Source organism: Salminus brasiliensis, chromosome 19 (assembly GCF_030463535.1).
Source record: "Salminus brasiliensis chromosome 19, fSalBra1.hap2, whole genome shotgun sequence".
NCBI lineage: Eukaryota > Metazoa > Chordata > Actinopteri > Characiformes > Bryconidae > Salminus > Salminus brasiliensis.
Window position 1 is genome coordinate 4,414,248 of NC_132896.1, and position 17,134 is coordinate 4,431,381.

The 17,134-nt window shown below is 39.4% G+C and overlaps 1 protein-coding gene across 3 annotated transcripts; it reads left to right on the top strand.

The window, feature by feature from the left end:
- Positions 1–1,706: 1,706 nt before the first annotated feature.
- Positions 1,707–11,855, top strand: tcp11l1 (t-complex 11, testis-specific-like 1). 3 transcript variants are annotated; one of them, XM_072663902.1, is made up of 11 exons: positions 1,707–1,845; positions 2,423–2,489; positions 4,165–4,342; positions 4,493–4,625; positions 4,746–4,866; positions 6,461–6,681; positions 6,827–6,963; positions 8,130–8,302; positions 8,793–8,974; positions 9,058–9,230; positions 10,147–11,855. In XM_072663902.1, the coding sequence occupies exons 3-11, from the start codon at positions 4,186–4,188 to the stop codon at positions 10,362–10,364; spliced, it is 1,515 nt and encodes a 504-aa protein (XP_072520003.1). In that variant the 5' UTR covers positions 1,707–1,845; positions 2,423–2,489; positions 4,165–4,185; the 3' UTR covers positions 10,365–11,855. The 3 variants fall into 3 exon arrangements, with proteins under 3 accessions (XP_072520003.1, XP_072520002.1, XP_072520004.1); XM_072663901.1 differs by lacking the exon at positions 2,423–2,489; XM_072663903.1 differs by lacking the exon at positions 2,423–2,489 and having other exon boundaries at positions 1,707–1,836.
- Positions 11,856–17,134: the final 5,279 nt, after the last annotated feature.

The window sequence follows — 17,134 nt, forward strand, 5'->3', positions numbered from 1 at the left end:
TGCAATGCTGTAAGTCATACTTTTATATAAATTATTTTACATGTTATATTTTATAAATGACATGAGCTTCTTCACTGAATTCACAATCCTGTGCTACATGATTATGAATAATTGATGATATAGCAATATAATATAAGTATAGCTGAACATTTTTATTAAAGATGAAGTGATGTGTTTTTCCCCCAATCAGCTGGTAAAATCGTTTGTTTTTTAATTTAATAAACGTTTCCAAAAAGAAAAATGCCTTTCTCAGTTTTCCAGTTTATTTATAGCCCAGACTAATAATAGATTCCCAGGCCTCATCACATGACCCAGTTTGAAGCTGAGCTGGCCTGGTGGCTCTCAGACTGCTATATTTATCATGCAGTTTCTGAACATGGCTTTACTGTACATCTGATCAGTAACATTAGGCTATGGTTATTTTTACTCAAATGGTTTAGCAGAAACTGTGCTTTAACTTTACCTCAAATTTACTGCAGTGCATATTTGTAAACAAGTACTATTTGAACGTTGAATTAATTACTGTAACAATTAAATAATAATATAGTGAGCTGCAAAAACGTTTGTGTATCGTCAGTGGTGAAACAAAACCCTGTGTCTCCTTTTATTGTTGTTATTTTCCCCTTTTCTTTGCATATTTTGACATTTGCCATAGGGACAGATGGCCTTACCTGAAACTGTAGCTGTCTGCGCTACCCCTTTAAAGAGTATCATATATGATATTATTTGAGTTGTCTGCAACACCAGTGTGATAAATAGATTCACAGTGTAATAAAGAATTCATTGACTTAAAGATATGTAAAAAAAAAATGAATATTATATAACATATAAAAAATAACATCTAATTGCTTAAATAAGAAAATAACATCAGATACATGTTTTCTGTTCCCTGGTAAATTGTCTGTGCACCAGAAATGCAAACATTAGAAAAATACATCCAGATTTTTTAGTCTGAAATTATTTTAACATAATTTTTTAAAAACATTTTAAAAGCACAAAGGATTACATTTTGTGTTTTATATATTTTATTTTATTTATTTATTATTTATTTTTATTTTATTTTTATTATTTTTATTTTTTTTTTTGGGGGGGGGGGGGGTCTGCTAAATAATATATCCCGGATGTATCAATTATGATACAAAATTAAAGTCATATATGCAAGGTGTTATTTAATTTGAAGCACTTGCCCAGAAGGTCCACTTTTTTAATTATTTGGCGATTATTATGCATTAGTTGGAAATGATTTGATGCTTTATGCTTTAAATGGCTAATTGTTGCATTTGGTGCATATTTGTACGCAGCTGCTTATTACTATTACACTTATTACTAAAATTAGAATTTTATAAAACAGTGTAAAAAATGACCAGAAATATTTTTTAAATGTGAATATTAATTTTATAAGACTTAGGCTGTGTTATATTTTAAAAAAATACCGTGTTTGTGGTGTTTTTTATGGATTTTTAGGCCTGTTATTTTGCGGTGTTGTTTTTTGCATTTTTTAAGTAGTTTGTTTTCAGTGCTTCCCAACAAGCACCGCGGCGTAGAGAAGGACCGTTGGGGGGGGCGGCGCGACGTTTGTGGCCATAGCATTATGGGAAATGTAGTGTTTCTCCGCCCTCTCGCTGCTTACGTAACAGCCATTATGTAGAGTCAAAAAACTCCAACCGGGCTTCAGAGGGGGTTACTTCCGTAAATAGACGCAGGCGAGCTGTGTATCAGATTCATCGAGAAGCCAAAGCCAGCGGTAGACAGGCTACAGTACTTTAACGTGACCCTACAAGTGGCTCCCCTGCTGTCCCTCAGAGCTGACCTCTTTATTCAGCCCGCACATCGTTGGTAAGTCAGGTAAGCAGATGGTGCTCTTTTATTCAGCTGTCTTTTGAATGAATGGATTAATAATAGTAAGTCAGCTGAGCTCGGCTGTGGCTCAGACTCTGGTTCAACTCTGAGCAAAACAACACCATTCATAAGGGGTCCCGAGCTGGCTGGCTAAGCTAGCTCACCAGCTAGGGTTGGGACGGCCTTCCCCTGTCCCCTGTCCCCTGTCCCCTGTCCTCTCTGTGTCAAGACCTGGACAAATCAAGCCCGGTTACGCTGGACAGCTCACAGTAGGCATGTTAGGTCTTGTTATCTGGGCTTTGTTTACGCTGTGGAAACGTAGCTACATGCATCAATAGCACCACATATGTCAAGCAGATGTTTTGATCTAAGCCAGATCATTTCTTGAGAAGTTACATTTTTAAACCACCTTCTGTTTATTACAAAAATTAAAAATGCCTGAAATGTCCAGGTCAGGCGAGGGTGACAGTCTGCTTATGAAATCATGCAGCACTATGTCATGGTCCTGGATCAACTGTAGTTAGATTAGATCTTCATGCAGTCAGGGCACAAGTAATGGGTTTTGTTCTTCTGACCTTCTAAGACAGTCTTAACTTCATGACCTTCTTGACCCGGGCACGAAAAGTCCTTGTTAGGGTCCCAGAAACGAGGTAAGTACATGTAATAGTAAGGCTTGTGTTTTAGACTCCACAGAATATCTGGTTAGGACACCCTCTCCTTTTTTGTTTTTGGCTTGTTGTTTATTTTTACAGTCAACTAAAATTTTATTTATTTAAACCATTTAGATTTGTACTCTATATATATATAATAATTTGGGCAGTGGTGGCTCAGAGGTTAGAGCGCCAGGATATCGATAACAGGGTTGTGGGTTCGATTCCCGGGCTCGGCAAGCTGCCACTGTTGGGCCCTTGAGCAAGGCCCTTTACCCTCTCTGCTCTCCGGGCGCTGGAGTTGGCTGCCCACCGCTCTGGGTGTGTGTGTAATCACTGCCCCTAACACATGTGAGTGTGTGTTCACTACCAGATGGGTTAAATGCGGAGGACACATTTCGCTGTACAGTGACAAATACCTTTACCTTTACCTTTACCTTTATAATTAATATATATATTTTTTTATAGTTTTTATTTTTACAGTATTTGAAATCCCCAGGTGCCCTTTATACCATATTCAAGTCATGCCATAAGTAGACCTCAAGGGAAGAAAATAAAATTCAACAGAAATGCAGAAAATGGGCTTATTAACCACATAGACCCTGTGTGTAAGCCATGTGTAATTTGTCACTCTCAAACTTACAGTACTATAATAATTAACATCTGTTTCATAGGCCCCAAAATAGAACCCTGTGGGACTCCACAAGATGCGCTAAACCAAACCGTTTGCAAATAGTTTACAGTCGTTTCTGCATTAGGATTAATAACTCAGTGATAAACCTATGATTTAAAGGCTTCAACTATGTATTATATTGTGAGATTTGGATGACGCTCATTTGAAGGATGTTGAATAGTATGAGAGTGTCTGACTCTGAACTTTGAGGGTTGGTGTCCAGCATAGTTTGATCCTCAGATGGCATTTATACCATATACAACTTCATGGCACACGAGCCAGGAGCAATGGTCCAAAACTACTTCAGATTGAAATTTGTTACATCACACATATAGAATCCTATAAAGGTATTTCTTTTGGAGATACAAGGTTGTTAGCTGCAGCTGTTTGCATTGGAAGACACTCTAGCAAGTAAGAAATGTACATTTACACAGAAGTAGCATAATCTGTGTCACCGTAGCCTAACTCTGCTGTGTATGTGTAGGAGTGGGAATCACTATTGGCTGCGTAATACAATTCTGTTGTGATTTTAAAAGACTTGCAGAATGCTAAGGATGGTTGCATTGCATATTTATATGTTTTTTAGTTTTAAATAAACATTATACTCGCATACACTTCTGTCTGTTTGTTTATCTAAGGACATTTACAGTCGGTTCCTCTCACCTGATTGTGTTTTACACCAGTAAAAATATTAATCAAGTAGTTCTTCAGTGGTTCTTTAAGGTTCTGGTCAAATGGTTCTTTGCTATAATAAAAAAACCTGTTGTTTGTTATTTATAGATCCTATAAATACGTTTCTCAATATTGCTCCAAAATTACTCCCTTTCATTAGAGATCACAAATGAGTTTAATAAATTTTAAAACATATTAAAAGTTGATTAATTCTTTGTTGATTGCTTGGACGTCTTGCACTGATATTATATGTTTATTAGTGGGGGATTTGTTTGTTTGTTTGTTTGTTTATTTCCTCCCACTCCTGCTGATTGGGCTTTCTTTCTCCAGGTCTTAGCTGGCTTGTGGAGGATGCCCAAGGAATCCAATGAATCATCCAGTGAGGCGAACAAGAAGATGGACAGTAAAGGGCCAGAGGACTCCACAGAGCAGTCAGAGGCATCAGAAGAGATGCTGCGTAAAAGGATCAGAACAAATACACCGAGCCCTAATCAACAGACCCCACAGTGTAAGACACGTTTGGTTAAACCTGCAGCCTGTGTTTCTCCACTAGTTCACACTTTTCTCTGTCTTTTGTGAGAAAGTAAGGAAAACAATGCTTATTGCAATGTGTTGCGTTCCCTCAAAGACATGTCTCTATATATATGTTACTTCACAGCCAGCCCACCCAAGATTGTGTCCATGGAAGAGCTGATGGAGACTGCTAAAGGAGTGACTAACATGGCGCTGGCTCATGAGATTGTAGTGAATGGTGGCTTTCAAGTTAAAGCCAGTGAGCCTGCTGAAGGAAGGTAAATCTCCAGCCACGGTTGCGTCCAAACTATCACAATATATGATTGTCATTTCATAAGAAGAGATGCCAAATATGTGTTCTGGAAATGTTTGACCTTCTGTTTTCTGCATGGCCACAGTTTAGAGAAACGGGTTAAGGAAATCATGCACAAGGTTTTCTGGGATTCTCTTGAGACACAGCTGAACGATGACCCTCCTGTCTTTGACCATGCCATCAAACTGGTTGGGGAAATTAAGGAGGTAAGGCGACAGGCAGCTTGACCGGTTAATCTGCCCTCATTTAGAAAAAAAACATGTTTCTTCTCTTTTTGAAACAAGGCAGCCAATCCGAATAGAATACATTTACATATGGTGCTGCGCAGAGGTTTTAGGCACCTAAGCACATTATTTAAAACGACTATACTGTAAAACCTCTAGATCTCATTAGAACAGATGCAGGTAAACATAAATACAGTAGAAATGAGAAACAAGAGCTTCTCATTCTGAAGAAAGAAAGTAGTGAGATCTTGTCGGTGAGCTAGTCTGAAGAACAGAGCTGGCTCGGTTCCTCCAGGTTTCTCCTGGACGCCCCCCAGTCCAGCCAGCACAGCGTGGAGGATGTGTTCAACTCCATCAGCAGCAGCAGCAGCAGCAGCAGCTCACCTGATTCACCATCATTAAGCCCTGATTTACCACCAAACCAGGTGTTGATCTGAGGAGAAATCTAAATAATACTAGACTCCATAAGAGAGGAGAACTTTGGAGATGTTCTAATGATGAACACAGTGATGGAGAACCACCTCCACTTTCTGTAGGAATGTTAATTCTAATATTAGAATATTCTATTATATATATATTTTAGCAGGTGCCTAAAACATTATGTAGGGGACTGTATGGTATGTCGGTCTTAAAGGCACAGTAAAAGCCTCTTTATTTCTAAAGGGTAAAGAAAGGTTAAACAAAATGGTCAAGAGAAATTAAATCACACATGCCAAGTAGACCTTGGGGGAAGAAAATAAAGTGCAACAGAAATGCAGAAAATGGGCTTATTAACCACATAGACCCTGTGTGTAAGCCCACGATTGGTCACTCACAAACTTACAGTACTATAATAATTAACATCTGTTTCATTGGCCCCAAAATAGAACCCTGTGGGACTCCACAAGATGCGCTAAATCAAACAGTTAGCAAATAGTTTACAGTCGTTTCTGCAGTAGGATTAATAACTCAGTGATAAACCTATGATTTAAGGGCTTCAACTACATTGTGTATTACATTGTGAGATTTGGATGAATGGATGTATGGCACATTATGACAGTAATTACTGTGCAGGTTAAGAGTGTCCAACTCTGAACTTTTGAGGGTTGGTGTCCCAGCTTGTACACTATTATTAAACCTGATAATTAATTGAGATCTTACTAAGGTGTGCTTTAGCAGTGTTTTAGCAAGTTACCAAATTGTGCTGGACTGTGGACTTCCAGGAGCAGAATTGGTAGAGAGCAGATACCCCTGATGCAGATTAACAAATTTTTTAGTATAATATTTTAGTGCAATTTAGATGTTGTAAAAAGTAAAAAAATAGTTGTATGTTGTATAAACGTTACAGCCTGGTTACATAACCATTTTTTTAAAAGTTTTTTTTTCCATTATTACTGGCTAATAATGTAGTTAAAATTAAGGAAAAGTCCCTTTTTAGTTAGAGAACTTTAATATCTAAGTGTCTTTAATAATGAAGGATGTCTGAAGGCTGTTTAACAGCCCCCATTAGCTTTCAACCACTGTGAGTCCTTTCGGGTCATTTGTCAATTTTAATGACAACTGATGTGTGTCCCGGTGCTCCCTTCCACCTCTTTAGACCCTGCAGTCCTTCCTGATGCCGGGACAAACTCGATTGAAGGGGCAGATAGAGGAGGCCCTGGACCTGACCCTCATCCAGCAGCAGGCTGAGAACGGAGCGCTGGACATCAGCAAGGTGGCTCAGTTCATCATCAGCATGATGGGGGCCTTCTGCGCACCGTGCCGAGATGAAGACGTCCGGAAGCTGCGGGACATCGCTGACATCGTGCCCCTTTTTAAGTAAGCCATTAACTAGCATCAGTAACTTATTCAGTAGTTAGCCCACTGGGCAACAGAATGGGTTGAGTGGAGGTACAGGTGCCATTGTGATGGATGAGACCATTTTGGTATTTTTGCTTCATAGTGATTCTCCTTCACCTTGCAGGGCCATTTTTGAAGTTTTAGACAAGATGAAAGTCGACATGGCCAACTTCGCCATCAGTAGTCTCCGCCCTCACCTCTTGCAGCAGTCAGTGGAGTATGAGCGAAAGAAGTTTCAGGAGTTCCTCGACAAACAACCCAGTGAGAGACTCTTCAATGTTCTGCCATGTTCAGACTATGTTATTAACAGACAGCCGAGGAAAATACACTTTTTTTTTTTTTTACCTATTTTTAAGAGTCCAATGTCCAGTTGAAGTCTTTAAAGCTGGCAGGTATTCCTATGTATGTGCTTGTTGTATGTTGTAAGTTCTGCTGGTATTCTTGGGTAGTAGTTAAGACAAAGAAACATTTTCAGTAATGACAAAATAAGAGTTTCTACTCAATAGAAGAACAAAAAGCAATAGTAAGAAACTTTAGAGTTTGTCATTTAACTCTTTAAGCCACAAATGTGGGCTGATTCTTCAATTACTTGTCTTCAAATGGCATAAGTTACATGTAAGTATAATAGCATGTACTGAATGGTTTATAATAGTTACTAAATACTAGGTTTTAAATTTTAAATCTAAAGAATAAGTCTAATGGTCAAAGGTAAAATAGACAGAATAATTCAAATTTAAGGACAAATAAAATCTTAAATCTTCTTTTACTATATTCACAACTCCAAGAACTGGAAAATAATCCCTGTTTATAGGCACTATATATAATATATATATATATATATATATATATATATATATATATATATATATATATATATATTTATAAAACCAAAAACATCATGCTACATCATTTGCTTAATACAAAAGGAAAATATTAAAATATATATAAAAGGACTTCTTTAACATCTATCAGAGGCAGATCATATCTGCCCAGTATGGTTTATTCTACTCCAATATTTGATCTTTGACATGTTGGATCATTGAATTCAAATTCCTGTATTTTCTAATATCACAAAAAAAAACATTGAAATGTAATTGTTTTTACAAAATCATGCAGCCTTAGTAAAAAAAACTATTCTAAAATGATTCTTAAAAAATGTAAATAAAGACATACCCATAAGACAGTCCCATACTGAGGACAACATCGAATGCACTTCATCCAGTAAAACAGCGCTAATTACACTCTCTGTAATGAAATATGACGTTGCTCCACGATATCCGCGATGCGCTCGCTTGTATCACAATAACAAATTTAGCAGAATTTTTCTAAAATATCATTACATTGCCCACCCCTTATCAACACTGTACTTCAGTAGAGGAATTCCTACTAATATACAGTAACTAGATTTTATTTATTTATTTTGGCAGATGCTTTGGACTTCACTCTGAAATGGCTCCAGGGCACTGCAGACTCACTCAGAGAGAGTGAAGGGGGTGCAGCAAGTGATTCTAGTTCTCCCTCTCAGCTGGCGCTCAGCGTGCATAATCAGGCCTATTTACGGCTTCTGAACTGGGACCATGGCACCGACTCCTTCCCCGAGGTGGGTCCGAGGTGTCTGTAACCGTGTAAACTGACCTTTACTCTCACCATGGCTGTTTGTCACTGACAGAATATTGTACTGTTTTTGTTTGTTTGTTCGTTTGTTTTTTTAAACATGGCGGAAATCGCAATTGTGCTTATTTTTGTGCTTATTAATGGTAATTATTTAAGAATAGTGTAAGTTTGACATTTAAGTTGATTATATTAACATTACAATGAATGTGATTTTTCTTTGACTAAACTAAAATTATTAGGCTATTTACAAGTCATTTTTAATTGCGCTAAAATAATATTGAATTATGATTAAATATTGTGCTGAAAACTGAGATTTATTGATCTTTAATGTCAGCACAATATTAGTGTTGGATCATTTCCAGACAATTGTAAACTAATCAAATTATTATGAGATTATAGAATTACACCCCAACTTTTTAAAGTATTCATTTCAGTGATGGTATTTTTTCATTATATCCCCCTTCTCTCTCCTGCAGACTGCGCTGATGGACAGGGGCAGGTTTCTGGAAATGCAGCTGGAGCTTGAGCGCCTGGCACTGGTGGCATCTGTGCTGCTCATTGTGTACAACAGTGCGGGAGAGGCCATCTCCGGCCTGCCTGGCCTCATGGACAGACTCAAGAGCACCATCAAAATCCTGCTTGCTGAGATGCACGCACCGTAAGTATAAGCACTCAGTTATGGCCTAGTTCTCAGCACAGTGTCCCAGAATCCTCATGGTGTCCTTCCTCTGTGGTTCACAGGTCGTTCAAACTGGATGAAACCTTCACAGCCATTGGAGAGAAGCTGTGTTTGGAACTAGGAGAATGCCTGTCTCAGCATGGATTCTCACCCTTCCACACAGACAGGCAGAGTGCCCTCAAAGGCCAAATAGCAGCTGTTAAGTCTCAAGACAACCCCATCCGTAAACTCATTGGTAATTAAGCTTTATTGACTTAGCATGTGCATAGGCCACTGTTCTAGATTTTAAAATAACTGAGTAAATGTTTTCAGCAGTATATTTAAGCCATTTTCATTTAATTTAATCATATAATAAATAATAATTTAACATTCTGAAAATTTATGTATTTTAAATAGCTTTTGCTAAAAATTTTAAACATGGTGATCATTTTTCTAATAAAAACGAGTCACCCAGGCCAAACTGTAGGTATGTCCTACTGCCACAAAACTTGGTCAATAGGTAGTAGTCCCTCCCGCTACTCAGGTACATATAATGAGCCCAATCTAAAGGGGTGCTATAACTTGCAAAATGCGTTATCCCTTAAACTCCTAAACCACATTTTTTTTATTTATTAATTTATATTTATTTATTTTATTTTTTAATCCAAGATCAATCTAAACAGCTTTGCAATTTGTACTATTAATGTCTACATAATATAATGTTTTGCTTAGTTGCATAACTTGCAAAACCTACTTTTGCTAAATAGTTAATGTATATAATTAATATATTATATATTAATATATAATATTTCTCAATCTTTTGAACACTGTAGCTGCTCTGTACGCCTTGTCAATAATTCTAAACCAATAGTAAACCAATAGAAATTGGGAACGTTTCTATTGGTCCATTCATCATGACATTTGTCACAATGTAAAAAAACAACTCACAGATTCACATTGTGTTAAAAATGAAGATTAAAGGTATTTGCATGGCAGTGACAGTATATAAATCATTGCAGTATATTATTTATTATGAATAATTATATAAAACATCTACAGAGCTAACTTATGTAGGTTACAAGCATGTGCATCTCACTATTATGGATCCAAAAAGATTTTTTACATGTAGTTTCCAGTCGGATTCAAGCACTAACCCTTCCCCTGTCCCTCAGATTCTCGGATCCAGGCTTATCTCCTGGGCTTCCTAGAGTCCAGCCAACATAAGAGCCCCCCAACCCTTCCCGGTGGTCTGGCACCCGTCAGTAAAGAGCTTGAGGAGGTCGGAGTCAAACTAAGCCGCTTGGTCAACTTCAACAAGCTTGTCTATTCTCCGTTCTACCAGAAGATCCTACAGGACGTACTTCAGCCCGGGGGAAGCGCAGACACCTAAGCCGTTTGCCTGAACTGATGGCTAGAGTGAACCAGGCAGTCTACCGTAGGGTCATAGGAACAACCGTGTTAATGGAATTGCTGATTATCTCCCCAAAGCTCACCTGCTGTCAACGCTGTCAAGGGATTTATGTCACAGATTAAACATTTCTGACCTCTTCTCACTGCATTTAATATCAGGGATCTTTAGAAATGCATCCAACCATGGCGTTTGGCTCAGTTGAGGTTAGTGAATTGGTACTGGGAATGGATTGGTAATGAATGAACCCCTTATGTTTTTCTTTTGTTTTATTATTATTATTATTATTATTATTTTCTCAGATATATTTTAAAAAGGCGTCACACTGGGCCCCTTTAATTGCCAGGGGTTAGTGTTTCTGTGTTAAATGGCATTAGGATTTCATAATAAACCGGTTTCTGTCATGAAATGAGAGTCACTGACTGACATCTGTCACTAAAGCAGCTGTTGTTTCTTTGGTGGCTCCCATCAATGCTGTAAACATGTTAGAAACAGCCAGATTGTGATGCTGATATCATCTACATACCCCCCCCTACACCTTTGACAGTGAAGTACTGTAGTTGTAAACCAGACCTAACCTGTGATTGATTGGTTAATGAAATGATGCCCCCTTTTAAAAAAAAATACTAAATAACTACTTGCATTTTACTCAAGTCCTCCAGCGCAGTGTCATGGTTCTTAATCACATCCTCGAGTTTACTGACCCCACCTTTGGTTGGAGCATTAAAGAGGCTGGCGTGTTTTGTGGCGTAGTAGTGTTAGGTTGGCGTGGGTCGGGAGGTAGGTGAGGTGAAGGTGCAGGGAATTTGACTGGTGCCTTACTTTGTGTGGAGTGCCAGCCTCGGTTAAAATGTGCACTGTAGGTCCAGCTGGTTTTAATTCTCCTGTTGTTTCCAGAAAGAGCACCTAGCATAATCTTTTTAAAGGACTTCTTTTTTCTATATACGAAGTTTGTATCGATGCTAAGCAGCATGTTCCGCAAAAGGACATTTTCACAGTGCTAGAAAATCCGTTTGTGTCTGTGTCTTGCGCTCTGTTACAATGCAGTATTGAGAGAAAGAGAGAAAGGAGAGATTCTATCAGTAACTCTTAATCAGACTGAATGAAAGGCACTCTAACGTGGCTGTGTGGTGTGGTGTGAACTGCTGCTCTTGACAGAGTAATATTTCCATCCTATTTTTCCTTTGAGGTATTTATAAAGGGGCCAAGACATTTAACGGTAATGGTGACCCAGCATTGCTTCTGTATTTGAACATTTACCATATTCCAGTAGCATACACAGCGCCTTTATGCATCCGAAAAAATGAAGTGTGTGTACACAGGAAACACTTACAACATTAAGCTTCTACTCGCAACTCCTCACTGTATAGATGTTGCTTCTCATCATTGTGTACGGTAAAGGTTGTTTTGTCATGTGTCATACATTTGCAGCTTTAACCTGACAGATTTCCTGAATAAACAGGACTGCAACCACCCCTGTGTGTGTGTGTGTGTGTGTGTATGTGTGTGATATGTGTCTAATCCAAATGACAATGCCGCTCATATTCTACCATACAGACGCAGTAATCTGTTCAATAATGCAGCTCGTTTGGATGAGTAATAGGCTACATCACGGGCCTCCAAAAATACAACTGTCTAATAAAAGAGCATCTGATAAAGTGATGTATGAATTGGGTTTGACATTAGTATTAAACTGATGCATCAGTATGGAAACTACTGGTAATTGAGCAGCCATAACATTAATACCACTGACCGGTGGAGTGAGTACTCTTCATCATCTGGTTCCAGTGGCATTTGTTAAGGGGTGGATCTATTGGGCAGCAGGTGAACAGTCAGGTCTTCATGGTGATGAAGGTGCTGAAGCAGGAACAATGGGCAAGCGTAAGAACCTGAGACACTTTGACCAGAACAGAACTGTGAAGTGGGTCAGAATGTCTCCAAAACATCAGGCAGGTCTTGTGGGGTGTTCTCTATAAGCAGCGGTCAGTACCTACTGAAAGTGCTGCAAGGAAGGACAGCTAGTGAACCGACAACATTCCCTGGTCATTCAACACCACAGCTACCACCTAGCAACCGAATAGCAACACCATAGCAAACCACTTGGAATAACATTGCCACTACCTAGCAACCACTTGGTAATTCATAATGACCATCAAGCGACACCGTAGCCACCACCTGGGATACCATAGCAACCGCTTAGCAACACCACAGCTACCACCTAGCAACACCATAGAAACCACTTGGGATTCCATTGCCACTACCTAGCAGCCACTTTGTAACTTCATAACAACCACCAAGCGACAGCATAGCTACCACCTGGGATACCATAACAACTGCTGAGCAACACCACAGCTACCACCCAGCAACACCATATCAACTACTTGGGATACTATTGCAACCGCTTAGCAACACCCTAGCAGCCACTTGGGATGCTATAGCCACCACCTAGCAACCACTTTGTAACTTCATAACAACCACCAAGCGACACTATAGCCACCACCTGGGATACCATAGCCACTGCCTAGCAACCACTTTGTAACTTCATAACAACCACCAAGCGACACCATAGCCACCAATTGGGATACCATTGCAACCACTTAGCAACATAATAACAACTAATTAGCATCACCATAGCAACCACTTGGGATGCTATAGCCACCACTTATCAACCACTTCATGACAACCACCAAGCGACACCATAGCTACCACCTGGGATACCATAGCAACCACTTAGCAACACCACAGCTACTACCTAGCAACCAATTAACAAGACCATAGCAACCAGCTAGCAACATCATATAAACCACATGTAATACAATACCATAGCAATACATAGCAACTGCCTGATAATGGGAACTGCCTTCACTGCATAACTGTCCCGCGTTTCCTTCAGGAAAGGCGCTGTTCTGGTTTCTTAAAGGAGATACCAGTGTACACCTACTGAACTGAATCCCACCAGTAAAGAGCTCTTCACGCCACTGTTTATCACCTAAAACCAGTTTTATTTTTCCCTGAAAGGAAATTAATATCTAGATACTAAATACTCAATAAAGTAAGAACTCATACAGAACACTACAGTACACTACATACTAATACTACAGGTAAAGTTTGCTGAGGGGCTCAAAATGTGCTGTGAACATCAAGACCATCTGACTCCCAACACTGCTGTGGACGTCTAGCCCTGCACATCTATCTCACTGGGAGCTCATCATTTATTAACTGATCAACTGATTTATTTATTAATCAGGTGTATCGCACAGCGCACCAGCTGTTGAGTCCTGCCTGTATTCATGTAGAGGACGCTACTGAGGGGCTTTCAAAACCGTACAGTGATACTCCACACAGGAGGCCTACTCCAGATAGGTGGGGCTCCAGAGTGGGCCTGGAGCCACAGAATTCATTCAACCGGAGACAAAGGGCTTTGGGATGCTGTTTTACAGCGGGTCAAACTCTGAAGTCTGGAGACTGTTTTTGAGTGGTGGACACTGTTTATTTCCATAATTCTTATGTGAAGAATGATGTGACTGCTGTACTAAAGAGAGTGTCAGTGGAAGTGCATACTATTCAGACACTCACCTTTCTATAGTACACACCTTATTATCACCAGATCTGCAAAAACATTTCTGTTTCATTAAACTACATTTTAATATTTATTGAATTTAAGTGCAATACCAACTAAACAAGACAAATGTAATAATCATGTCATTTGCACAAGTGTGAAATTTATTGTAATTAACAATTACAGTAATTGTATTTCAGATGCACAGCATACTTTTTTTTAGAGATCATTTGACATCATTGAACAATATTAAAGTGCATTACAAACAGCTTTCCTTCATTATGCTAATATAGAGCGAGTCAGGCCCTTCCTCAAACTGCATGATGCTGAAAACTGACCCATGCCTTTGTCTTATTGTGTCTAGACTACTGTTTCAGCAGTGAGAGTACAAGCCCGTACAGGAGAGAGAGAGCGTGTCACACCTGTTCTAGCATCACTACACTAAACACAGAGAGCATCTCTACACTGACCACACACAGCATCTCTACACTGACCACCTGTTTCTTTTAGAATTGATCTTTTACTGATTTTTAAAGCTGTTAGTTGGTTTAGTTAATGGTTAGACCTCCTGAACGTCTGTCTGAATACGTTCCAAATTGTGCCCTGAGGTCATCAAATGATGGCTTGCTAAATGTTCAAAAAATGAAGTACTAAAAATTGTTTTTTTAGTTTTAAAAAGCAACTAAAAAGAAGTCTATTTAATGTGCTGTTTTATCTGTTTTTCTATTTATCTATTCTATTTTATTTTCATTTATATTACATTTCTACATCCGTTTATGTTTTCTCTGTGTCCTGCTGTTTTATTGTTTATTATTGTTTTGTATTACCTAATGTTGTGAGGTTATTTGAGCTGTGAGGTTATTTGAGATGAACAGTGCTTGATAAATAAAGTAATTAAGTTATTATTATTATTATTATTATTAATAATAATAATAATTATTATAATTATTATTATTGTTGTTGTTGTTGTTGTTGTGGGTTGTGTTGTCGGTTTGGTACTGCTCCCTGGACACTGCAGCAATGGCTGTCCACCACTCCGAGCATGTGTGCTCACTGTCACAGTGTGTGTGTGTGTGTGTGTGCTCACTAGTGAGTATGTATGTGTTGTTCACTGCATGGAAGGGTTACAGGCCAAATTCCATCTGTGTCCAGCACTAATATTGAATACTGGTCTCTTGTCTCATTATTATTATCATTATTTACATCTACATTTACATTTAAGGCATTTAGCAGACACTCTTATCCAGAGCGACTTACAAAAGTGCTTTGCTATTTACCCTAGACAAACCTCAGCTAGTTAGAATAGACTAATAGTTCAAAGATCCTCTAAGCTCAGACACGACTAACCACAATTCAATAAGGTGACCATAGTACTCTGCTATTCGTCCAAGTCCTCTCAGAAGAGGAGGGTCTTCAGTCTGGGTTTGAAGACAGCGAGCGTTGGACTCTGCTGTTCGGACACCCAGGAGAAGTTCGTTCCACCACTTCGGTGCAGGACAGAGAAAAGTCTGGACGCTCGTCTTCCGTGGATCTTAAAGGATGGCGGGTCGAGCCGAGCCGTACTTGAAGCTGGAAGGGCTTGAAGGCCCACTCTCAATTATGATGAAAAAAAATAAAATCTGATAAATTAACATCACCAAGAGGGAGGCGTTGGAACTGAATAAAACTGTGATCTAATGGTGATAAATGTAAGTGATTACAAAATTAGAGCGAAAGGAGACTTTACAATAACAAGTCATTTGAGAAAAGGTCCTAGTCCCCTGTTGGGCCGCCTCTAGCCTGGATACCAGATGAGATTCAGTTGGGCATAGAGGCAGAGGCAGTATCCTGTATGCCATCCTGTGGCACATTTATTTACCCAGCCGATTCCAAAAACACTCAATTGGTGATAAATCTGGCGACTGAGCAACCCTTTCTGTGTGGGCCAAGCATTATCCTGCTGCACAATGCCAGTCAGAAGCTCTGCCATGTGAGGCAACACATGGGGCCGCAGGAAGTCCTGCACATATCGCCGAGCTGCTAGTGATACAGGCAAGATTGAAGGGCTCATCATAAGGCCTCCATACTCGAGCCTGAGCGACGTCGGATCCCAGTCAGAACCTAGAACTGACGCTAAAGGTGTTCCAGTCTGTAGCAGTCTGTTTCCCATGTGTGCATGCCCTCATGTGACCTCTGCTCCCGACACCTTTGAGAATGGCCTAGATGGCGGGCAGTTTGTTCTGGGCAAAATGTCAACAATCTCTCATCAGGAGGAACACCACCCAAAAGTAGCCTCATATACACCCTCTTGTGGTAGAACCCAGTGTCTAATCAGACCTGTAATTGTTTACATTTTGCAGCAATCCAACATTTTGTGCATTGTTTTTTTGTTGTTGCCAATAGGCGTATTAATTGGGTTGGATATCAATATATATATATATTATGAAATGATGTTTTAATATGCAGTATTTCTCATTATCTGATTAACATGGCATAGAAATTAGGACTGTATCTACCTGGATAATCATAAAGAAATATACTAATCAGCCATAACATTAAAACCACTGACAAGTGAACGAACAGCATTGACTATATGGACTATATGGCTCCAGTGGAACCTGTCAATGAGTGGATATATTAGGGATCAAGTGAACAGAGTTCTTGAGCTTCATCACCAAAACTGATGGAGGCCCCATCTCACAACTTGTTGTAAAGGTGCACATATTTGTCACTGTACACCAAAATGTGTTTTCCACATTTAACCTATCTGTGGTAGTGAACACACACACTCTAGTTAGTGAGCTAGGGGCAGTGACACACACATCCAGACGGTGGGCAGCCAACTCCAGCGGCCTTGCTCAAGGGCCCAACAGTGGCAGCTTGTCAAGCCTGGGAATCGAACCCACAACCCTGTTATCAAGAGCCCAGTGCTCTAACCGCTGAGCCACCTCTGTCTGGATAGCTCAGAGCTGTTTTGTTGGTCGTAATCAAATAGTTTACCAGTTTTGACTTCATACTTTTACACTTCGTACTTACTCAGGCTACTGTGCAGATGTATATTTGACAGCTGCTGTATTGGAACTCCTAAATTTCCCTTTGGGAATTAATGTGGTTGCGAATGTGTTTCTTGTCTTGTCCTACGTTATCTAGCGCAGAAGCATGCAAATGTGGATCCAGCTACGATACTTTGTCTGAAAGGTCATCAGGACTAAGT